At 36.5% G+C, this 26121-nt stretch overlaps 1 protein-coding gene and 1 pseudogene across 7 annotated transcripts in view; both read right to left on the reverse strand.

Moving 5' to 3' along the window:
• LOC147827963 (mitogen-activated protein kinase 9 pseudogene) lies at positions 1-23528 on the reverse strand (annotated as a pseudogene). Its single transcript, XR_015451413.1, has one exon. The product of XR_015451413.1 is annotated as a mitogen-activated protein kinase 9 pseudogene (transcript).
• Luzp2 (leucine zipper protein 2) overlaps positions 1-26121 on the reverse strand; it is a 430463-nt gene that overhangs the window by 21464 nt on the left and 382878 nt on the right. For 3 of the 6 annotated variants that reach the window (XM_087211522.1, XM_087211524.1, XM_087211526.1), the window contains one exon: positions 23542-23705. The exons of the other annotated variants lie outside the window; for them this stretch is intronic. In XM_087211522.1, the coding sequence (XP_087067648.1) occupies positions 23542-23705 (164 nt within the window). The remainder of the gene's footprint in view (positions 1-23541; positions 23706-26121) is intronic. 6 annotated transcript variants of the gene reach the window in all.

The raw sequence follows: 26121 nt of genomic DNA on the forward strand, positions 1-26121 counted from the left end.
GGAGGGAGAGAGAGAGAGAGAGAGAGAGGGAGAGAGAGAAATCATTAAAAATGAGAGGAATAGACTCAACAAACATGTCCATATGGTGATGTTAACACATGATACAATTGCAGCCTTGCTCTCAGAGAAAAAGAAAATTAAAATTTGCATACATTGAGATCCTAAAAATTGTGCCTTAAAATTCTTAACTTTGAAATTAAATAAAAGAATTTCTATTCAATTTTTCATTGATATACCCAATGGGATTACTGTCACACTGAAAATAGCTACTTTTTAAATAGGAAGATATTATTTTAAACATTCTGGTCTCACAAAAGGTAGGAATACAGTCTTTTCTCTTCATAAATCTGCAGGATATCTGAAAAACAAATGCAAGTCTCACTGTCTCAATAAAAAATTTTTAACACCTTATAAGTTTCATAGATGATTATTTTCATACCATCGCTTCACTAACCAAGCTTTGCTTTATATATCTGAGAATCTTCAATATTATTCTCGAATTTATGTCTTTAAGAGCACTTCATTTAAATTGAAAAAGTTTGCTGGTTCTCATTAGAGAAGGACTCTACAACAATTTCATGTACCTGTCAGTTTAGATAGGTGTTAAGATTCGCCACTCAAATGTATGCTTACTTGGGTAGAGCTGATTAAAATTTGGTATTATACTCATCGATCCACAAGCACACTTCTGATAGACAAAAAGCAAATTCAGTGAATTCTGCTTCCTGAGTGTGGAGCTTGGACACAGTGTATCACAGGTGAGGAAGAGATGAAGTTTCTAACCACCGGGGACCCAAGAAGATAAAGACAGACATAGTGCTGTCAGAGGACTTAAAATGTGCCCGAGGTTTTCAATTGTTCTACTTCCTGCATAGTGTTTACCTAATTTTCTGTATATTTAATTTCAAATTCGTTGATTGAAATCCAGAAGGCATTAGTGTTGACATCCCCTCTCCCGCTCTTTATCTCTTTCCCATCCTTTGCTTAGAACACCTACCTCCGCTCCTCCCTTGCTATCTTCTCTGGGAGTAAAATAAATAAATAAAGATAATGGGAAAACAAAATTTCTCCCACTGATCCTACTCGTGCTCATAAATAAGCCTTGCAGCTCGCATTTAAATTAAGGCAAGGAACAAATCTGCTCTGCGTGATGCCTTCAGTGGTTGCGAAGAGAATGTAGGTGATGTTTTCGTCTTCTCGAGTTTGTTTAATCTGTTACTCAAGTCACTTTAAAGCACACCAAGCACAAGAAAACCAAAACCGCTGCTATGTCCTTTGAAATGATGAAGATCAATTCTATTTAGTACAATAAGAAAAGGAATGGTGAGAAAAGCATCTTCAAAAATGTACCACTGAATGGCTAAGGCAGGAATGGAGGGACACAGCAGGTGAAGGAAATCATTGAAAGAACACAAAAACAGTGCCAGTTGCTAGCACCAGAGTTTACAGAGTAGGAGTACAGTGAGTATAAAAAATGCTGAAAAGTATAGCCCCACAGAATTGAGCTACAAAAATTTGTGTTCAATTTATTAGCCAAAAGGGATTGCCAGGCATGTGCTCAAAAAGACTTCTGACAGCCCAAGCCCTGATAGCATGACGTGGCAGCAGGGTGCAGACCAAGCAGCACAGAAATTAGCATTGTGAGACCAGTGAAGAAGCAATTAAAACAACCAAGTAAATGGTGATGATGTTGATTTAACAGAGATCAGGCACTGATCAGATACAGAAAGCCTCTAAAGGTTAGAATTGATGAAATTCAAGGAGTTCTGTAGATCTAGATAAACCTAAAGAAACATGTTTACAGCATAAAGAACAACTGTATTTTCAACAGAGAGTTTGGAGCAATTGAGCTCTCAGGTAGGTACTATTTGATAGCAGTGCCAGTAAGAAAATCACTCCTAACAAGAGTCAAGGAGCTATTTATTCCAGCTAAGATCTACTGAGCATCCACCACCTGCCTTCTCATGACTTTCAGCTTAACAGTTGCTTTGAGAAAGCAGGCTGCGAAGAACAGAGGGAATAAATAAACATGAGTGCTAAAGAAGAATCTCCATCTCCCCCAGCAGTTTCAGCAAGAACCAGGGCTGCAAAAAACATGAAGAACACATTAAATCACACTACCAGCAAAGGAACACTTTTAGGGTACTTCGTTTCTGTTGAACAACTGGGTAACTGAATAAGCAGTCTCAGCATTGCCTTATAAATTTCTTTTAATGGCAGCATGAAAAGAAATAGAAAACATAGATTCTTGCAATAAGTATTATTATTTCTCAATGCTGTTTCTCTGTCTTCATGCTTTTGTTCATGAATATCATACACTGCCACAATTACAGTACTCGAGATATCTGTTCTGCATTTACCCATCTAATATAAAATGTTGCTATACCTGCCATATGTTTTTATTTAAAATTTACAGGTACAAAATCCCATATAGTAGATTTAGAAAAACGTGTGTCATGGTTGAAGATTTTGGCAGTTCTCCATTTTGGGTTATATAGATAATATCATGATGAACACTAACCCTTTGGCACCAGAATACTCATCATTCTCCTCACTGTTTTAAACATTCAGCCCAACAGTTAGCCCACTTACTGGGTCAGGAGCTACTAAAAGGAATATATGAGTCCTTATTCATCACTTCTGCCTCAGAGGTACACACTGTGCAATAATTTACTTTTCACATTTTTTTCTTTCATCATTTCTTTACAATACATTTTTTAGGGTAAAAAGAAAATAAGAATTAAGTGTCAGAATTGCATTAAAGGCAATGGTTCTTCATAGCTGAAGAAATCTTTCCACAATTTGCCAGTTGTGATTATTTTCAGCAGTATGAGTCCATAAGCTGTAATTGCGCCTCATTTGGGAACAGATGTGTTTGGCACTGAGAGCAAAGACTGAAAAGCAGAACTCTTGACCTCAGAGTTCCCACTTTCTCTTGAGGAAATGTTCCTCCTTCCTCCTACTCTTCTGGTAGTTGTTGATGACTTTGTGAGGGTTGCTTTTGTGCCATGGCTTGAAACATCTTTTGGGTTTTTTTTTTTTTGGTACAGGGGATCGAACTCAGGACCTTGCGCTTGCAAGGCAGGCAGCTGCATCACTGAGCTACATCCCAGCCCCTGGCTTGAGATACCTTAAGCATTGTTTGATGTATCAAACTGCCTACTCTCTTCCAGCTATGAGCATGTGATTAATTAATAACTGCGTCCTTGAAATTTAATTGATCAGATTAAGAAGGCTACAGTGGCTGAGTGTTCATTATGGCAGGATTCTTTGTCCCAGTTGTTTCCAAACCCACCTTTTCTCGTGGTTCATGCATCCCACTCTTTGGGAGCAACCTTTGTGTCTGTCTCCCTGGGCTTGTTTCATCAGTCCTCTCCATACAGTGAGCTTTTGGTGTTCTACCAACAAATCTCTTTCATTACGGTTGAAACTACTATTTGTTGTATGCAACCAGACAAGTCTGGATGATGCAATGGCCAAATCATTAAGCTGAAATAGACAGCACAATGGCAGTTTAGACCAAGTGTTTTTCCATGGGACCAAGAGGAGAAAACCCTAACATAGCCAGAATACCTCAAGAGAAATTATATTTTAGGATGTCTGATATAGTTCTAAAAGTATAACTATTTATAAGACTGATAAGTGTGTATGCTTGCTCAATTATATATAATGCAATTATGTGTTATCAGTCTGTCTGTCTTATTCTTGTCTTAGCTAGTTTGATGCAAGACAAGGGTCTTCATTCGCTACTGAGTTCACAAAAAGCAAAGGGTAGTAGGAATACACTTTTTCTCATCTATAAATTTTCTAAAGCCTACACCTGTGCTCATCTATTAAATTACACAGGTGCCTGGCTTTCTACCTTTTATATTAAATACTAAAATTATCTCAATTTTGTTTCAGGATTAAAATAACATATATGAATTACTTTTTAACACTGAGAAGAAATTATACATTACCTTACCATTTAAGCACCAATGCATAAAAAGCTAAATTCATTTAAACTTTCAAAACATACTATTTAATTCAAGAACTGATTGCTTTTAACCCAAATGAATGTAATATTTTGTACAGGTGTTTTCTGTCAATGAAACAGCTCTTGTTAAAAATAAAGAGAGAGAGAAAAAGAAGAATTGAATCTGTTGAATAAAAACCAGGATGAGAACTGACCCTTGGGGAAGGTAAATATTTTGGAGACAAAGAAATGTGGATTCCAATATAGGATTAGCACTTAAATAGAAGAGGACTTTGAGCAATTTATATGACTTTGTAGGACTTTTGTTGCCTGCTGCTGTAGCTAAGGAGGTAAAAAGGTTAAACCATTTAAATTGTACTGTGTTGTTTGTGTGGCTTCATTTGTTTTGTGATGGGAAAGCTGAATATAAAGTGATATTTGCTGTGGGTTAGGCAGCTACTGGTTGAAGATTTCTTGTTTACTTGAATAAACAGATTTCCATCTCATTTGGGGCTGAGGAGAGCCAAAAGAGTGTGACAGTTACAGAAGGATAAACGGTACACGCTGGCATCCCCCATCGTGGGAAACCAGACATAAGGATGGGGCCCAGCTGACCTTCCCTGTGGACACAAAGGAGGGAACAAAAATCTGATTCTCCTTTGACAACATGCGGGCATGCGGGCACATGGCAAGTTCCAGAGAAAAAGTCGCCAACAGCTGAGATCTAGTTTAGAGAAATACTTAGCTCAGTACACTTTGCAGAGAATGAGAAACAGGTGGATTGTTGTTTAATCTAATTGCTTGCTCCCTTGCCTAAGTTGAATAAAAGCAAGGCGAACCTAACAGTCAGGTGTCTTTGTCCACTAGAGGCAAGAGCCCTGGGCCCCTCTTTCAAAATTATCTTCGTGTCTCATCTCTCTTCACCCCCTCCAGTTAGGTATTCCTGGTTTCCTGCACCTCAAAAAAGATATGTCAGTATCTTCTACAGGAAAAGATATGACGAAGTTAAGGATCGTGAGATGAGGAACTTACACCATGTATTACTCATATGAGTTGTGAAATAGAATACTTTGGAGAGGTCGCCTTACAACACAATCTATTTTCTCACAGCTCTGGGGCCTCAAAATTCCAGATCAAGGTTCAGCAGTGTCACTTTCTAGTGAAGACTTTCTTTGCAGCTTACAGAGGGACACCTTAGTGTTGTAACTTCACTGAACAGAGAAAACAAGCTTTCTGGTTTCTCCTCTTGTGAAAACAACAATTCTGTCAGATCATGGAGGACCCCTGTGATGCTAACATTTTACCATAATTACTTCCCTACAGACCTTATCTCTAAAAATAGTCCTATTGGTATTTAGAGTTTCAACATTTTACTTTTTCCAGGACACAACTAAGTCCACAATATTCTGTATTGTTTATATGGGCCCTAAAGACTGTCAAGAGTGTCCTTATGTCACAAGGGAGAGAGGAGGAGAGAGAGAGAGAGAGATCGAGATCACTATGAGGTTGGAGGTAGAGAAGTAATGTAGCCATAGGTCTAGAAATGCATTAGAAGTTAGAAGTGGCATGGAGTAGATTCTCCCTGAAAGACTCCAAAGAAAGTGCACTTCTGCCAGATTTCAGATTTCTCACTCCTGGATTTGTGAGAGAATATACTGATGCTATGGTCAGCCCCCAATTTTGTGCTAATTGTTAGTAAACTGAAACCACTGCTACTTTCAATAACTTAGAATGTGTGAGGAGACTCATTTTCCTGCCTCTTGAATATCATTCATGATCCTGCTCACGGCAAAATAATTTAAATTTCCTCAATAGAATATCTAAGACTATCTCTTGTTTTCTTCTAATGTAAAAACCTAAAGCCTTTCAAACATTGCTCAAAACCTGTGATAACTACCATAAATGCCTTCATTAAAGATGTCATTTTCTAAATGAATAAAACTGCAATCTTTATTTGACAGTGTCACAAATTTCAGAAAAAATAACACATCAGTCTATTGGTTTTTTTCATGAATTGTCAAAGACAGTGTGCATGTTACATATGTATTTTTCTCTGTTTTAAATGGATATTTCCATAGTTTTTTGCATATTTTAATATGCTTAAGGGATAAGAAGAAGAGGGGCTACATAAAGTTTTTTCCTTAGCAATAGAAAGAGCCAGTAGAATAATGTAATCAGGGAGAATAAATGTGCCTAACGTGTACAAATCGACTGAATTCTGAACTCACACGTGAACAGTAGTGGTAAATATGAATACATATAGGAATTCAGGTGTACACATAGATCTCATAGATCTATCTATGTATATAAATGTATATCACTTGACTTGTATCAATATACATCTTCCAATCTGTAAGTACTTTCAACACATTTGTCTACAAACAGAATGAGATGGAATTAATTTCTGGAGAAAATGCATTAACAATAAACAGACTTTGTCACGTGAAACAAAGAATAGGAAAAAAATGAGATTATGGTTATTAAGGAAATTCCCAACTGGGAGGAACCCTGGTTTTGGAGAATCAGAATCGGGAAAAAATGAGACTCACAGAACCCGAGTCCTGTCTCACTCAAAGGCAGGAGGACGGGATGAAGAGTTCAGCTGCGGGGAATGACGAGCCACGAAGACCAATTTCGGAAAGGATGCAGTTCTACCAGATCAACACATGCAGCAGCCTGCAGTCTTCAACACTGGGCCACATTCACCTCTTACTACGGGTCGGGTCATGGAGGTGAATGACAGCATTTGAACTGTTATTTCGTGTAATCGTCTTAATTTAGTTCCCATGTGTCTTGACAAAAACTGAGATTATAAATATTTTGTTTTGTTATGTTTTTGAGGCAGGGTGGCCTTGAACCCTTTGTGATCCTCCTGTTTTAGCGCCCCGAGGGCTGGGGTCACAGGCTGAGGTTATGAGCACTATAAAGACAAAGACAGCGCCTCCTCAACCCTGTACTCATGACTGAAACGGATGAGAAAGGAGTTGCTTTATATAATTTTTTAAGAAACTGACAGACGCATCAGAAAACTCTTGCAACTGCACCCTGCACTCTGGTAGGGGAGCAGGCGTTCTAGGGTCATGTTTTGAGTACAGAAATTGAGGCTTTGAGGAGGCCATGGGTCACCAAAATCAGGCAGCATTTGAGTGAGGCAGGTAAAGGTGTAGCCCGCACTGGGAGATTCCAAGGTCAGTGTTCTTTGGGCTCCAGCCCCCTCTTCGTACTTCCCTGGTCTGGAGGCGAATGGGCGGCCTCTCCTCTCCTCTCTAGCTCAAATCCTGCAATTATTTTCCATCAGGCTCTCTTTTCTGTATTCTGTGCTATTGATAAATAATAAATAAATGGGACAGAAAAACGAGCAGAAGAAAGAAGAAGGGAAAAAGAAGGAGAAGGAAAAGAGCCTCTGCAGAGTCCATTGTAAAGAATTCTACCTGCTAAAATACATTTTAACTTCACTAAGGCTCAGTTTATGGTCAAGGATTTTCTTGAGAAAGCAAAGCAAAATATCCCATTTACATGGAGACAAGGAGTGTGATTAGAGACATTATCTGTAATGATACAAGCAATGTTTCAGAGCTCAGCACAAGAAATAAGTGCCTGTCATCCCAGGTTTCCAGGAAGCTGAGGCAGGAGGTTCATTTGCAACTGGAGTTCAAGACAAGATGAGAGACCAGAGAGAGATGGAGAGGAAGACACACACAGACAGGCAGGGAGACAGCGACAGAGACACATAGATGATGCTTTTGGCCTAGAGTGCTTGTTTACCAAGATAAAAGAAGAGCGAAAGAACAATGCTTCTCTTTGCTGTACTTCCTTACCATCAGGGAGGGTAATTTTGTGTAATAAAACATTAAAGCCCACAGAGCTGGACTTCTCTGCTCTTATTCTACTAACGTCTTTCTGATCCTTCAGCAGAAAACCTAGGCACACGGCTAGGTTAGGGCTTCTTCGGCCGCCTCACCAACAAGCACAGTTTGTGCCCTTCTGGGTGTCCCTGTTCACCCTGCCCTCAAGGCAGCTCCTCAGTGAGGCCACTAAACAGAAACTCGGTTTCCTGCCATCTGTTTCTTTCCTTCCCTCCAGCTTCACAGCGCTTGCCAAAGTCAGATGATGACTAACAGAGAAAATCAAATCTTGGGGGATTCTGAGTAATAATGTTATTTCTAAATAAGAGCCGAGAAATCATTCCCTAGAAGCTGAAAAGCTGACTCTCTTATTAACAAAATCAAATCTTGGATCTCATTCAAATATCCCTTTGGTGTCATGTGATGGGAGACTTGGTAAATAGTCTGATTAAGCACGATGCCAATTATCAAAAGTTGATATATTCATATGATCCCCTCATAACGAACCTTGGGAATTCAGAGTTCTAAACAAGTCCTACATCATCTGCTCCTTGCTTTGGTTCAGTTTGCTTCTGCCCTCCCAATTTGCTTTCTCTTGTGACTGTCACATCCTGAGTCCCACTCACACTGGAAGGCTGAGTTCAGTCACCTTCATTCATGAACACTTGCTGAAGATACTGGTGGGGATGAGGGAATCTGTGATTTTAATGAAGGAAAGGAAAAAGATTCAACCTCATTTAATGACACTTGTATGAGAGGCCTTTTGGTGGCTTGTACCTAAAGTGTCCTCCAAGGTCATGTGCTGAGGGAATGGTTTCCAGTGGATGAAATTTTGTACGGTGATTGAATCATGAAGGTTCTAATGTCATCGGTGGTTTAATCCATTCATGGATTCCTAGTTTGATGCATTACGGGGAGGTTTTTGGCCCACTGAAGGGTGTGAGTCATGGAGGTGTGACATGGGGATGAGATCTTGTCCCTGATCCTTTCTTCTCTGCTCCCCCTGCCCCTTCCTGGTTGCCCTGAGTTGAGCAGCTCTGCCTGGCTGCGCACCTAAATCAAGATGCATTAACTCTCCTAGGCCCAGAGACAATGGAGTCAGCACAGTACAGACTGAAAGCTCTGAAGTCATAAGGTAAAGCCCACCTTTCCTCTTTTAGGTTGTTTTTTCAGGTATATTGTAGCTAGGATGAAAAGATGACTAGCAGAATGGTATTAGAGTAAAATATGTACAACTTTTATAGTATAGTTTCATGTAAAGGATGCTGAAGTATGAAGGGTGCATTACAATCTCTATTTTCTAAGAGAATGTAGAAATTCAGTAATTATTTCATTTTCAGTGACAAAGTTAATTTCCAGGATATTAATGTTCTACTGTTAATGTAGCAAAGTATAACATACTCAGTGACTCATAAGAATTCATTGTCTGAGAAGTTCTCCTGGTCAGATGTCTCACACGAGCCTCAGGGGGCTAAAATTAAGGTGTCTGTATAGTGTGTTGTTTTTAGGGGACACCAGGGAGGAGTACGCTATCTGTCCTTTTTCAGCTTTAAGAGTCAACGTACATTACATCTGTGCTCTCTCCCTTTGTTCTCAGGCCAAGCAGCACTGCACATATCCTGTCCACACCTTGCCTGATACCTGCTGCCCCTCCCTGCCTGGCCACCTGTCAGGTCCCTTGTCATACCTCTGTGCTCACCCAGGAAATCTAGGGTCATCCCCACAACTTAAAGTTAGTTGATTGGCAATTTTAATTCCTTTTGTCATAAAATCTAACTAAATCTACCATATATTTTTAACTTTAAAAATACATTCATAAAGAATATATGTATCCAAGAGGAAATTGTAATAGATTTGTAAAAAACTTTTAAAAGCAAGATTTTTAAGAAAACTATTATATTCTAAATGTTGAGAATACAGATAAAGCAACAATTTACAGGAAAGTATATACTTTCAAAATACTAATATTAAAAAAAGAATAGGTCCACATCTGTGCAGAACGTGGCAAAGCTTTCGTTGAGAGCTCAAAACTAAAGCGACACCAGCTGGTTCCTACTGGAGAGCAGCCCTTTCAGTGCACATTCGAAGGCTGTGGGAAACGCTTTTCACTGGACTTCAATTTGTGCACACATGTGTGAATCCATACTGGAGACAGGCCCTATGTGTGCCCCTTTGATGGCTGTAATAAGAAGTTTGCTCAGTCAACTAACCTGAAATCTCACATCTTAACACACACAAAGGCCAAAAACAACCAGTGAAAAGAAGAAAGAAGACCCTGCTCAGCCACAGGAAGCATCTTCCAGGATGGGATTGGGAATAAATATACCTCTCCTTTGTATATTATTTCTAGGAAGAATTTTAAAAATGAATCCTACACACCTAAGGGACTTGTTTTGATAAAGTAGTAAAAATTTAAAAAGAAACTTTAATAAGATGACATTGCTAAGATGCTCTATCTTGCTCTGTAATCTTGTTTCAAAAACACGGTGTTTTTGTAAAGTGTGGTCCCAGCAGGAGGACAATTCATGAACTTCCCATCAAAAGACAATTCTTTATACAACAGTGCTAAAAATGGGACTTCTTTTCACATTCTTATAAATATATGAAGCTCACCTGTTGTTTACAATTTTTTTAATTTTGTATTTTCCAAGTGTGCATATTGTACACTTTTTGGGGATATGCTTAGTAATGCGATGTGTGATTTTTCTGGAGGTTGATAACTTTGCTTACAGTAGATTTTCTTTAAAAAAACGGGCAGTTACATGCATACTTCAAAAGTATTTTCCTGTACAACAAAAAGTTATACAGGTTTTGTTTGCTATCTTAATTTTGGTTGTATTCTTTGATGTTAACACATTTTGTATAATTGTATCATATAGCTGTAATTGAATCATGTAGTATTAAATATTAGATGTGATTTAATAGTGTTAATCAATTTAAACCCATTTTAGTCACTTTTTTCCAAAAAATACTGCCAGATGCTGATGTTCAGTGTAATTTCTTTGCCTGTTCAGTTGCAGAAAGTGGTGCTCAGTTGTAGAACGCATTGTACCTTTGAACATCTGTTGTGTACATCCCATGTAACAGAAAGGGCAAAAATAAAATAGCAATCCTAAAGAAAGAGTATGGCAGAAAAAGATCTGTCTTATTTTCTTTTGTTGTCCAGAATACTTAAATTCTTGAGCCTCCCAGAAATTGGAAGCTAAATAAAGCAACTCAAGTTTCAAAAAAAAGAGAATAGGTCAACCAATTTAAAAATTTGGGATAATAATACAAATAAAGGAGAAAAATACTGATTAAAAAAGAAGGGAGGAAAATGTGTAGGAAAAGAGAACAAAGTTATAATACTAAAATAATTTGAACTTGGTAACATAACATACAAGTTTTCAAGGAATATTGATAGGCACACATAAACTTTTCAGAGCAAAAACCTGGTATAAATTTATGTACGGTGTCATTTAGAAAGCAAAGGGCTAGTTGTGCAATTCACTGGAAGCTGCTTGCCTAGCATGTGCTGAGGCATGTGTTCAATCCTAGAACCTCAGAAATAAATGCAAAAGATAGTTAACACTGCAGACAATTCAAAGTGAATGCATATGAAGCCACATAGCAAGCTGGCTTCCTAGAAAAATATGATTTTGCAATATTGCGAAGCTAAAAAGGAAAAACTCTTTATTAAAACATATCCATAATAAAGTGAGGAAAAAACACAGCATAAACAACTATGAGTAGTTACCTGCAACTTACAGGATTATATCCAAATATGTAAAAGATCCTCACAAATCAATGCCAATGACAATTTTTAAATAAGGAAAAGGCAAAGACATGGCCTTATCTTAAATTGCAAGTAAACTTTCAAAATAAATATGCCTTTACATGCTAATATTTAAGCAAATCCAATTTAGGATGAGTGAGCTACAATTTTTTACTAAATTGGCAAAATTTAAGATATAAATATTAAGTGTTGATAAGTATTTGGTGTAGATCAAGAGTGATGGATTTGCAATGCTCATAAAAATATATTTAAAATAGCCATTTTTGTAAGAACACAAAAAGGAAAGCAGTCTGTCTATGTCTCACAAGGCTGGTAGACATATGGTCTTTTATATGCAAATACCCTCACAGTTCTCTCTATGCTGCATTGTACACAGTCATGGAACAAAACAAATTTGGTCTCAAACTCAAGAGGTGGTCATTAAAAAAAAAAAAAAAAAAAGAAAAAACTGATCTCTACTCTTACTGTCCACCAGCAGGAGAATGGAGAAATAAATTCTAGTGTAGCCTGATGCTTCAATTCAGTAATAAGAATTAATTGAATTACATCTACAAACAACAAACATGAACATCCTAGAAATAATGGAAACATGGATATCCTAGACAGAAATGTTTGATGCAAAATAGTTTCAAAAATTAGAAGATTTTTGAGTAACCCATTCGGGGCCCCTCCTGTCTCTCAGCTTTTCTTACTCCCCATTTCTTATTCCACTTTCCTATTCTCCATTCCTATTCCCTAATACATTTTCCTACTCTTAAAAAAATTAGAAGATTTAAAAAAAATTATTCAAAATGTAAATATAAAAATGGAAACAAATCACAAGTCTCAATGTTTTTAAAAGACAAAAAATGTGTATAGGAAAAATACACACATCCATGTCAGAAAAGCTTAAAAATTGTATCCACACAATTGACGACAAAAATTATGCTTCAATACCCAGGGAAAGTGAGTAATAATATTGTGTGTGTGCGTGTGTGTGTGTGTGTGTGTATGCACGTGTGGTGATAAGGACTGAACCCAGGGCCTTCACACTAAGCTACATCTCCAGCCATTAAGTTATTTTTCTTTTCTGAGCAGTCATAGAAAGTGCTAAGTTGCACTAAGTGTGGTAAGGGACATGAGCTTGTCACCCTTTGCTTTGCTCTCCATAGTTCTGGGATTCCAAGCACGCACCACTACTGCCCCCATTCATGTTTTGTGTTGGTTAGGAGACTTGGATTTGATGTTTTATTATCACTTTCATATCTTACAATAAAAACAAAAAAATCAATATCTTGGCAGTTTACAAAATATACCAGTTGACATGGAACTTGTTCATCCTTCGTTAACAATAAAATGGTTTATAAAACAAAGCACACAGTACCAGGATGTTCTGTGAAAATGTATACAGATGTGTCACCCAAAATTCCTGAGAGAAATATGGAAGGCATTTTTCCTACTTCAGGAGATTATGGAATATGTCCTTATTCTTGTAAAATTCTATGCTGCTTACATTTTCTTTTTTTCCTGAAGTAGCATGGATTGTTTTTCTAAAATAAGAAAACTGACAAGCACATGACGTGCAAGCATCAGATTAACTCTACTCAAAAGAATTGCAAGCTCTCTGGTAGAGTGACTGTGGCTAAGAATCAAACTCTACCACAGTCCAAAAGGAAGCATGGAGCTTGAAATGACAGGACGTAGGGAAGAGATTTCAGGGGATATAAGGTGGAGGGACAGAACGACACGATTTTATGGGAACTGAGAAGAAGCCAGTTGCAGGAGGTGAAGAGTTTCACTGAGTGCTTCACAGCCTTGGGCTCGAAACCTCAAGGACAGGTTGTGCCCTGCGCAATGGCATCTAAACCCACCCTTCAGTGCCTCAACCGCTAAAGACAATCTCCCTTTGCTCCCTGAAAATCACCTTGGTTAAAATTTCACAGAAGTGAAGATGACACACTACAAACACTGAATAGATTGAGTCTTACATAGTTCTAAACTTCCCTTTGAAATCTCATGATATTGGTAATAAATGATAAAGTAAATGTGGTATAAGGATCAATAATATACATTATTTATTCAAAAAGATAATTATTCTTTTTTTTTTCGCAGTGCTGAGGATTGAATCCATGCCTCACACATGCAAGGAAGGTGATCTAACACTGGGAGGCATCCCAAGCCATAAAAGTATTCCACATTAATTATGAGAAATAGAATTTTACGCTTCTGAAGCATTTTAATGATGAATATTGCTGTATTCAACTGAGTTGTTAACCAGTTCATTATTAATAAATGTTTACATTAATATTTCAAAATGGCAAATCCATATTCATATCAGAAAGACTCATTTAGAAATAATTTATTTTACTAATCATGGCTCAGGAATGATCAGTAAATATATTGCTTATATAAAGCTGGATTGCTAAAAATTTTAATATCTTAGAATAATTCAAGAACTCACTTGATAGTATGTATGATTTTGTGTTGTGTGTACTTTACATGCATAAGAACAATGATGTATAAGTTAATTGGAAAAATACATAGATACTTTTGATTAAAATTCAAACCAAAATTTAAGTTAAGTAGGGGTAATGATTTTTAATTGTCTTTATATTTGGAATAGAGGATAGCAATAATATTTATTTAGAGAACACTTACTGTGTGTCAGGAAAAAAACATAATTACGTGTATTATATCCTAGCAATCAATTATACTACCTCTTACAAATAAGGATATTACAATTCAGAGTTTTACAAATTAGCCCAAATGTAATCATTCAAGAAAATGATATTACTCACTCAAGTATATACTCATTAATATTAGTCAGTGCTAATACTGGACATTTGCAAAAATCTATGAGGAAATGAATGCATCCATATCTTAAGGCAATAAATTTAAATGCTTTTATTTCTCAGAAACTTTTCTGTTAGAAATTTAAACTTATTCTCTTTCATTTCATTTTAATATAAATATAGAGAAATTTGAAGTCATTAGCCATTAATAGTTTTTGGCAACACAAAGTGTCCGATATTTTTCCAATTTCCAATCTAATAATTATCTTAAAACAGGACTTCTTAAACTGATATCCACTGACATTAAATTATCAGTATTCTGCTCATGGGAATCTCCATAGCTTTTATAAAATTATTAACGTCTCCAAAATCCTAAATGATGGGCAAGTGAATAAAAGAAATTCCCTATTTAAATTGCCATAACCCTAATGCCTTTTAATGCCCATTCTGTTTTAGATTAGTAATGAGTCTTGCATTCATTTGTTTGTTATTTCTCAAGCCACTTCATCTTTGTCACTTTCTCTTCACTGGGACAAAATACATGACCTGACACATAAAGGAGGAAAGATTTGTCTTAGCTCACAGCTTGTAGAGGTTTTCAGTCCATAGTTAGTGGCTGGCAGAGGGATATCAGAGTACAGCTGCTCATGGTATGGAGGCAGGAAACAGAATCAAGGGAGAAAGCAGAGGGATAAACCTTTCTGGGCCAGGTGCAGAGTGACCCACCTCTTAGGACCAGACTTCACCTCCCAACATCACATTCAGCTCTAAATTCATCAATGAGCTAAACCACAGATGAGTATCCTGCACCCAAGGTCCTGAAGGTCTTTCTATCCATGCCCAATCTTAAGCACCTGAAATACTCAGCACCAATTAACTCTCCTGTTGCCCACCCTTGTCTCTCTCTCTCTCTCTCTCTCTCTCTCTCTCCATCTGTCTCGATGTATCTAGATTCTTCTCTTAGTCTATCTCTTTATACGCACATGCACACACTCACAAGTGTACCTGTGTACAGATGCCCACACAGTGTTTTAATGTCCTGTGCTGAGAAGCCATTCCCTGTGAGTGGTCTTCCTCTGCCCATGGTCATACTTTAGACTTCAGCAAATTCTTTTCCTGATCAATTTCTATTTCTCCTTGGAATCACCACTTCAATATAACCTTCAGTAATGAGCCTGCCCCAGTGTTCTCATGGAACTCTTATCAAAATGCTTTCATAGATTTCCGAAAAAGGATACACAGATGTCCTCAGTATTTATGGAGAATGGGTGCCAGCACTGTCCTCTCAGAAGCCAAAATCTATGGATACTCAAGTCCCTTACAAAAAATGGTATAATTTGTATATAGCCTTCACACCTCCTCCTATCTGCTTCAAGTCACTTCCATATTGCATATGACCCCTAATACAAAGTAAATGCTACATAAATAGCTGTTATTGAGCATTGTTTACATAATTATGACAGGAAAACAAGTGTCCATGCTCAGGACGGATTCAATTATTTTGCACAATTATTTTTTATATCCAATCGTTTGTTCATAGCTTGTAGATGTATAGGAATGATTGTTGTTTTATGGTAATTTAAAAAAATTTTGAACTATATTTTCAAAATTTTGAACTATATTCTCCTTTAATACTAAAGAAGTTTATATTAGCTACAAATCATTTATTTGTAAGCTATGTAAACCTCTACTAAGAATTGTGTAAACTCCAAGGGTTTGCTGTTTCCCACTGGAATCCTTAATATACAAGAAAAGCAGAGCTGGCTGCTATTGTAACTCAATTATATCAGCAGGACCCAGGGAGAAACTTTCTGCCCTGCGTTTTTCACAATGCATCCTCAGAGTGATGCAACATGACTGCAATAGGTTCCAATTTAATAAGTTTACAAATCGTTCAAATTATTCCATCAGCTTTGCATTACCATATGTTGTTTTTGTATTCTATCTTTTGTAGTTCGATCAATTCAATCATTTTTAAAGTTATTGGACTCCAAGAAAAATGTTAGTACTTATCAACAAGATGTAGAAAAACCTAAGCAAATCATTCTTAAGAGATAATGCTTGTGCAAGAAAATGAGAGGCCAGAATAAACAGTGCTCGCAGGTGATTAAATATAGAATGAAGCCAAGGAGCCTCATAAGGACAAAACCCACTTGTGTTATGTATATGAGCACCCAGCCTATAGCTCTGCAGGGGCAACATGGGGAGGAAGATGTGGCTGGCGAAATGCAGAAGGATGGTAATATACAATAGAGTGGCAGTTCAAATGAAGAAAATGGAGCTTTGATCTGGAACCCAGAGTCAGCTCCAGAACTCAGGGTGTGGGAGCTGGATTTTCTGGAGAACAACATAGAGAGATAAAAATGGGGAGGTGTACATCACACTTCACTAGTAAATCATGAATCGAGAACAGTCTTTCTCAGACATTTCTAAAGTCTCAGGAAATTATTTCAGTGACATTAAAAAATAAAGTACACAATAATAGAAACATTTTCCCAAAGTAATCATCATTTTTTGTGTTTCTTTCATCCCATTATAATAAATATACTGTGGAACCATGCCCACTTTTATACATTGAAATACTAGACAGAAAAAAATCAGATTTTCAAAAGGTACTGTGAAATTTCATGTTCTCACTGCAGTGTTTAGGCAGGTTTTACAGGAAAGACCCACTGATTACACCAAAATATTACAAACTGTGAAGTGATGCACTAAAATACATTCCAGGTTGTGCAGTGCTGAAGTCATTTTTAAGAAGCTAAAATATGTGACATTCAATCAAACGATATACCTTTCTGCACATATCTCTGCATTTGGACAATGCCTTCAAGAAACCTCCCAAATCAGCCCTCTCTGGAGTCAGCTTCAGTGCTGTGCCTGAGAAAGCATTCAGCTCAGTAACTTAATGGATTACATTGATTCCTCAAGCAGTTACTCACCAAGTGATAAGTTCAACATCACCAACAATTTCATGTCATTATCATGTGTCCCTGGTGTCTTCTTGAGAAGCATGCCATACCTCCATGATAACATTTGCAAAATTGAATGAATCCAGCAAAACAGTTATTCAATTAAAAATGAGAAATTATTGGTCGCAGTAAAATCTTCTCAAAAAAGGAATACAAGTGGCCAAAAAATAAGTGAAACTTTCTCAATGTCATTAACCATCAGGGAAATGTAAGTCTGAACTACAATGAGATATCAGCTAAGTGCTGCTATAAAGTCTATTACAAGCAAAATAAGAAATAAAACAACAACAATAACAGCAACAACAATGTGGAGGAAAGGGAGGTTTTATACATGGTTGATAGGAATGTAAATTAGTACAGTTACTACGGAGTTTCACAAAAATATTAAGGATTTGCTCCTCAATACCTCTGCTAAAGAACAGGGATGGACTTCCACATCGAATAATGTCAGAGTAATAATTAGTGTTATCATTGGCAATGATTTCTGACCTGAGAGTATGACTTTTCTTTAAAAAGTAAAACATTATAGAACAAAAAGCTCAAAACAAGATTTACATAAGTTCCACATCTCTTTGCTAGATTCTTTGTATCCACTTTCCTAAGGAAAAAAAAAAAATTAAGGATACTCCAGTTATCCTGCTTCTGGGTTTACAGCCAAAGAAAACAAAGTCAGCTTACCAAGGAAACAAGTCCATGTTTGTTGTGACGTCTTTCATAATACCTAAGCTATGGAATCAACCTATGTGCCCATCAGTTGATGAATAAAGAAAATGTAGTGTATATCCACAATGGAATATTATTCAAGTCATACACACAGAAGGATGAAATGCTGCTCCAAAATGGATGGAACTGAAGGACATGATATGAAGTAAAATAAGCCAGGAGCAGAATGAGAAATACCACTGTTTCCTCTCGCATACGGAAGCTAAAATGTTTACCCGAGTATAGAATACTAAGTAGCAGGGGTTGGAGAGTGAGCGAGGGCAGCGGTGGATTTGATACAGTGCGTACGGTATTGCACAGGACAAGGAACCCACTGAGGTGTACTATGAACAAGTGCTAATCAAAAATACTAAAAATTAAGAGGTAATTAGGGTCTCACATTACTCAAAGGTAGTATCCGTATCACCATCGGTAAACGGGCACATACACAGTAAATATTTACAGATTTTATACCTCGTTCTAAAATACAAATGAGACTATTTTACAGTTTCTATCATAGACTACCTGGCTCGGCGTTTCTCTACTGCCAGAAAGGGAATAACTAGCAAGAGTAGGAAGAAGGACTAAGGCAAAGCTGTTGACCTGATGGGCCTGGGAGGTTCCCGTCTACATGACTAAGGATGAAACAAAAGGCAGGAAAATGTTTTTTGTGTCTGACATGACATTCACAGTAGTCACTGTCACTAAAAGTAATATAAAAGATCACAGATGTGAGGGGACTTTGAGAGGACCATAGCTGTTGGTGGACGAGCCATAATTTGGTCCTGCAGAGCCATCCCTCCCTCACACTTCTCCTCCATTAACTTAGTAGTCTGTTCCTTCATCAACTCCTCACTGAAAGTCACAATGTACTGTGAGCGTCAAGGACACTGAAATAACAAACATGTGCCCCAGGTCCGCAAGGTTTGCTGCTTAGAATTAACCACAACCACGCCGTGACCGTGACGTGCTTGTTTGGCGGCGTCACTGGCAGGTTCCCCAGAAGCACCAAGGCCTCCAGTTTTGATGTAGGACGGAAACAGTTGCACAACTGGAACTATTTAAACTACTCTGTCCTGCCTGACAATTTAAAAAATAATGTGATTTAGGAAACAGTTCCAAAATGGCACCAAATACAAGGTAGGCTGAGTTATGCTTAATTGGCTTATAGTAAAAGTAAAGCTGGAAGGAAAGAGGGAAATTATATGTCAAAATAAGGAATTACAAAGAAACAATACTATATTAACATACCCATTTATTGGAGACTGAGACACTGAGAACGAGTTATTTTTACTTCACGAAGATATGTATTTCTTTTTCACTAATTCTTAACTATTTGACTGTTAAATGTAGAGAATCTTATAATGTCCTCCAAAGTCATGGACCTTTCAGACATTCTTAAAATGAAGTTAAAAAAAAAAAAAAAAGCAGAATTTAAAAAAAGTATTTGACTGTCTGTATTATTTAGTGAGCTATAATAAATGATCTCTATCTGCACATACTCAAAGGAAAAACAAAACTATGCAGAGCTATTATTTCTTTTTTCACTTTTGTACTTTTGGGAAAAATATTTATTTTTAAATTAATAAGAAAAGTCACAAAATGAGTTAGTGTTGAGACCAACTGAAAATTAAGTAGATATTTCTAAATAACTTTTAGAATACCCCAACTTTTCCCTTTTTAATTGAGTATTTTACAAAACAAAGACTCCTAATTTATACTTTGAAACAAGTGAATCTGAAATAAGGCTATTGAAAACTGCTAGGAAATTTATTAGGACAAAAGAAAATGCTTGCTGGGCATGGTGACACATGCCTATAATCCCAGTACTCTAGAGGCTGGGGCGGGAGGATCTCTGTGAGTTCCAGGCCAGCCTGGGTTACACAGTTAGCTCAAGGTCAGTCTGAACTACATAGTGAGATCCTGTCTCAAAAAAAAAAAAAAAGCTATATTTAACTTTACATATATAATCTATGATGTGGAAAATGTAAAGGAAAGTAAATGAAATGACAATAATAAACTATTTTCATCCTGTTTGTGTTGTGAAGAACTTATGTAAGAAAAGGGACTTCATAAAATTGTAAAAACTAAATTTTCATGAAATGCATAAAAAACTCTGACTATAGACCTTAATTTCCTTTAAACACAACCATCAACCTGCTCACAGATAAAGATCATTTTAAACTTTCGTAACAAAAAACAAAAATCAAAGACTTATGAAAATATTAAGAGGTTAGAATACAAATGAAAAGTGGTTTATGTGAAGAACCATGTTAGGGGTAAAACATATTAAAGATGGAAGAATGATTATGAGGAAAGAAGGTGGTATAACTTTCATGTTACCTATCCTCCTTTCTACTATAGCGTCAATATATTTGTTGACCACAACGTGAGTTAATTTTTTGCATTTTTATTTAACTTCTCCAGTGTGTGTCAAAATAACCCTTGACAAGAATTTTTAAAAAAATGTATAAAATATCAGGGGAGTAATAAATTGTTCCTCACAAAATTTTCATTTGAGCCATTTCCATGTGGGTTTTACACAATATGCTTCAGTTCTTACTCTGGGGAAAAAATAAGATATACCAATAACTAATAAAATATATTGATTAAATCACACAAACACATTTAGATGGCACCTTTCTAATCTACAGAATGAACTAAATTATAAAATGGTATTTTCTTTTATGTATCAGAACACATTTATCAAAGAGTAAATAATTTCTTCTGTATGTCCAGTATTTTTGATAAAATTAACAGCTAACATAATTGATTTAATATAACTTTAGGTCTGAACAAAATCATCACAGGTAGTTAAGTGAACTACTTGGTTTGCGATATTGATTTAACACATGTAACAAACTCTCCCTTGGAACAATATTTGAATTATGGCATTTTCCTTCTGCACATTCAAGTGAGTAGGCATGAGCATGCTGCCCTTTGTATGGAAAGCATGGTCAGGGTCAAGGTCCTGGGGAAGGATGTGGTCAGTGCCTTGGAATATCACACAACCTTCCATCAGCTTGCCCATAATTCAACCCACTGACCAGATATCAACATTCTCTTTGTAGCCCATGCCCAGGATGACTTCAGGGACCCAGTAATACTGAGTTACCACATAGGGGGTCATCATAAAGTTGGTACATGCCGTCCAGGCCAGACCAAAGTCAAGGATCTTAAGGGTACAATCTGATTTTACTGCAATTTTGCTAGGCTTCAAAGATCTATGAATTACACCACCTGAATGCAGATGTTTAATACCACAAAGCATCTGGTAAAGAAGGTAGGACATTCTTTCATGGTCCAATTCCATATGAATAACCTGAGGTAAGTTAGCATCCATTAATTCCATAACCAAGTACACATCTTGAAATTCTTGTAGAGTTTCTTGAGGTGTGAACACATTTAACAAATGGTATTTTTATGATTGACACATTTTAAGAGGACAAGTTCACGATAAGCTCTCTTTGCATGAGTTTGATTTTGAAAAGGACGGCTTAGTTTCTTGACTGCAACATTAATCCCAAGAATTGCATCAAAAGCAGCAAAAACAATTCCTTGGGCTCCAGAGCCAATTGGTTTCAACTGCTGGAAACATTTTAGGACAGTGAAAGTTGAGTCTGCCACTTGGACACTGTAAAACTGACTATCACATTTACTGTCACTCATGATGTAGTGTCATACAAAATCCCAAGGAGCTGGTACTGTTGATAAGATTCCTCACCTCCCTGCCATGCCGGAGGAGAACATGGAGGCAGGCAGACTGGAGGTGCAGCGCGCTGGGGCTCCCAGCTCCTCGGCCTGGGCTCAGCTGGCCCCGCGCTCCTGCAGAGCTATTATTAATAAATATGGATTTAGTTTATTATATAGGAAATGCTTGGCAATGTAACTCCATGCTTTATGTTGAATACAAATATTTGTGAAGATAACTCTTGGCCAAGGACACATTCACTATAAATTTTTAAAAATATCAGCTATCACTCTCAATGAAGGTTCAATAAAAAAGTTTTAATTATATGTCTCATTGTACCTTCTGATTTATATTGAAGCTCAACAAGTGAACTTTGAAGAGAAATATGGATTCATAGGCATCATAATCTCCTGCAACTCCTTCCCTACAAATAACTGGATTGTCCACACTCTTAAAGAATGAAATTTAGGCTAATTACGCTGGATTTTTACATTAAGACAAAGACTTAAAGTTCTTTTCATTCTCATGTATTAGTATTTAATTTTAAATAAAAATTTATTAAAAGTTTATGCTACTTGAAGACCTGTACAAAGTATAAAATATGGAATATTCAAAAGAAACTACTCAAAAGTAATTGAAATAACATCATAATATATAGCAATTCCTTGTCAATTTTAATTGCACTCACATAAATTATTAATACTTCACATCATAATTTTAATATTCATAATATCTTAAATTTCCACATTTAAGTCAGTACTATGGAGTGGAACAGACAGTAATCTTTCCCCTTCCTCCTAAATAGATAAGGAAGGTTTACTGGAGGATCACTTTGTCAAAGTGTTAGAGAGTGACTATTTAACTTGCCAGCTTGATAATATCTGATAAGATATCTGATTTTGTTCTAGTGGTTTAACTTATAAAATGAGAACAATATTGGGACTTACATAATGCACTAAGTTATTGTAAATAATCAAATAATTAAGGTTTGCTATGCACTTCATTTCTGACACTTAAGCCAAAATAAGCCCCTTCCCCTTTAAGTTGTGGTGTCAGGTGTTGTGTCTCTAAGACAAGAAAGCCACTAAGACAGCTGCCAAGCAAGCCATTTGCCATCAGCTGAGGCTGCCCCACATGCTCACCCCGATGCCCGGGCCCTTCCCCGCTGGCTTCTCTGCCAGGTCCTCATGCTGCCAGGGGCCCTCCCCACAGCTGCCATCTGTCTGTTTGTGCTTTCAAGTCACCAGACAGGAAACTAAAGATAGTATTTTTAATACATTATCACCCCAAGTATTCTTTTATGTAAGACAGTAAGGAGCCCCAAAAGCCCAGAAGTCCTGCTAAGTCAAGTTATGCACAAGTGAAGAGTCACAAGCTGTTAGCTCTGAGGTTACACAGGAAAGAGAAATCAGAAGGAAATGTCTCAGTTGTAAGCAGCGTTGTTTGACGGAAACCCCAGAGGGTCCAGAATGTAAGGGGACATTGATGAAGTCAAGAGGACACTAGACCCATTCGAGAACATTTGAAAATGGGTCATATGGTTTGAATCCACTTCACAAGTAGTTTAACTGGAAAAAGAAAAAGACACACACACACACACACACACACACACACAAACAGAAAGAGGGAGGATGAAATTTAACTATTATTTTTTTCTTTTTTTGGTGCTGAGGATTGAATCCTGAAACCAACAAGCTCTAGCACTGAGTTACACCTGCAGGCCTAGATTCCAAATTTTAAAATGATTATAATCATCAGTTGAAAATTGCAAAGTATGTCAAAGAGAAAATTATGGACAACTTAGAGAAAAATCATTCATAGAAACCTACTTACCAGAAAAAAATAAAGATGACATAATTTTTAGTCAAAGATATCACAATGGATATTATTCCTTTTTTTTTTTGGTACTGGGGATCAACTTCGGTTCTTGCAATTTTGCAATTGTGAGGCAGGCGCTGGAAACACTGAACTAAATCTCCAGCCCAGTGGATATTATTCTTGTGTTCGGTCATTCAAAGGAAAAGGTACAGAGATTAAAGACAATAATAAAATATATAAAACAACAAAACTCAAAAATAAAATATTTCAGATACTCAATTTATTATAAAGTTGTCAAGAGTTGAATTTCTATGAAACATACTGTGTTTATATACATGAGCCAAAGCCTTTTAAAATGAAATGAAGGAAATGATTGAATACCATCAAGAGAAATAAAATGCTTAAAGATTTAATATTAAGACCATATTAGATCTTCACATTATCCACAGATCCAATAACATACTTGCAAAATTATAGGTGATTTTATTTTTAAAAGTCCATAAAATGATCTTAAAATACATATGGAAATTCAACAACAAAGAACATAGAAAGCATAACTGGAGATAAAGAAGCTGGAAAGATAGTATCCCTGATTTTAAAACACACTATAAGTCTATAGTAGTCGATACAAATATGGGCAGAAACATAGGCCTTGCATTGCGGTCAGCTGATTTTAGACAAGACCCCATGACCATGCCGTGAAGGACAGGATAGCATTTTTCAAAAACAAAAATCGTGTCTGCAAAATCAGGCAGTCAGATGCAGGCAAATCACTACCAAATGCCACATGGAAAAATGAATCTCAACTAGATCATGATGTGACTTGCAAGAGCTGAAACTATGTCTCCTAAAACATGACCTCACATTAGGTAAAGCCATACTATATAAAGCAAAATTACAATTGTCAAAGGGGCAGGGGAGAATATTGGATTTCTTCATCTTTAAAAATTTTTATGCCACAAATATATTCCAGAAAATGAAAATACAACCCATAAATGGGAAAAATATTTTTGTAAAATTGATGCAGATATGTTAAAAATGAAAAAATCGAAAGGCATACAATACATGGGGTGGTGGCTATTGTACTATCAGACAAATTCATCAGGTCAAGAACTATTAAAAAAAAGAGAATATTGTATTATGGTAAAAGGTGATTTCATTAGCGGTAAATATTTCTCGGTACTTGTTTGCAAATTTTAGAACCTAATGTGCCTAATAGCAGCTTAGAGTTTCAAAACCTGAGGATCTGAGTTGCTAGTTGAAGCCAAAAGAAAACTGGTACTAAGTGTGTTTCCCAAGATCATTTCCCCAGAGGAAGGCATTTAGGAGAGAGGTGCAAATAACCCAATCCCCGTGACACAGACAGGGCTAGGTATTGACTGTTTACATTCCAAGGGTTTAGCTTTTCCATTTTCTAGTCAATAGTTGTTTATTTCTTTGTAACTGTAAAACCAAGTAAAAGAGATCTGCTGAAATTGATTTTTCACCCATTTTACAGCACTTAAGTGTTCTGGTCAGGGGAGTCAATATAGTGGGGAATAGAGACAAGAACTGTGGTTTTTCTGACAGGCAGTCCTAAAATTAAATCCTCATTCGGGATTTACCATTAGTTTAATCATTACCAAGAATATAATTTCTCTGAGCTGCAGATCACTTATTAGTTAATAGAATATTGAGTTCATTTTGTGTAAAAATTAATGAAATATTTGTGTGCAGCCCTGATCATGTTATTTGAAATGATAATAGGGAATTATAAATTTTAAATCCTATAAACTTGCAATAATTTTTAAATTTGGTGAAGAGATTTAAGAAAGGAAGGAAGAAAGAAAAATGTTTCAAAATGAAGGCAGAATGTATGTATTTATCGACAAAAACACTAACAGTTGATTTACATTTTTATAATGCAATAAGTAATAATTGCAATATATAAGATTTTCAGTAAGAAAGTATTATAAGATAGTCCAATGTGCGTCATAATGTTTCAAACAATGTTTTCTGTATGTCACTTTGTATTTTGAAAGTTTGTGAAATATTAATGAACAAAAGCCCCAACTGCCTCTTCTCCCGGAATTACCATCATTTGTCTAATTCACTTTATCAAATTCAGTGAAAATGTTTAACTACATATATCCCTTTATTACATGTATAATACTAAGTAAAACATGGTAAAATGTCTGATCTCTGACTCTTCACATATAAACAACTTTGAAATTGATCTCAAAAGATTTTTGATTTTTCTTTTTAACTGCATACTAAACTAGCACACTACCTAATGTTAGTCTAATATTAAAAAGGTACACAATCTCTTCTACCCTGTCCTCTCTCTGCACGACTGAACATTACCTTGGTTCCCTTTCGTCTCCTCACAGCCAACTTCTTTTCAAAAATACATAGTTTTCTCACCTCCACTGCCTCACAAATTCAGCTAAATCTTACGACCTCTGAATTTTTCAAATCCCCTCCTGCTTCTCATTTCTCACTGCCTCTCATTGTGTCTTACCAAGAATAGGCAGATTTCCTAAAAATTTAAACTTTTTAGCTTTCTGTACAAATTCTTCCCTGTATAATATCAATGAAATTATCTTATTAAAATTC

The sequence above is a fragment of the Heterocephalus glaber genome, unplaced genomic scaffold, assembly GCF_053883595.1.
Source record: "Heterocephalus glaber isolate CG9 unplaced genomic scaffold, H.glaber_assembly_v1.0 deba00001428, whole genome shotgun sequence".
NCBI lineage: Eukaryota > Metazoa > Chordata > Mammalia > Rodentia > Bathyergidae > Heterocephalus > Heterocephalus glaber.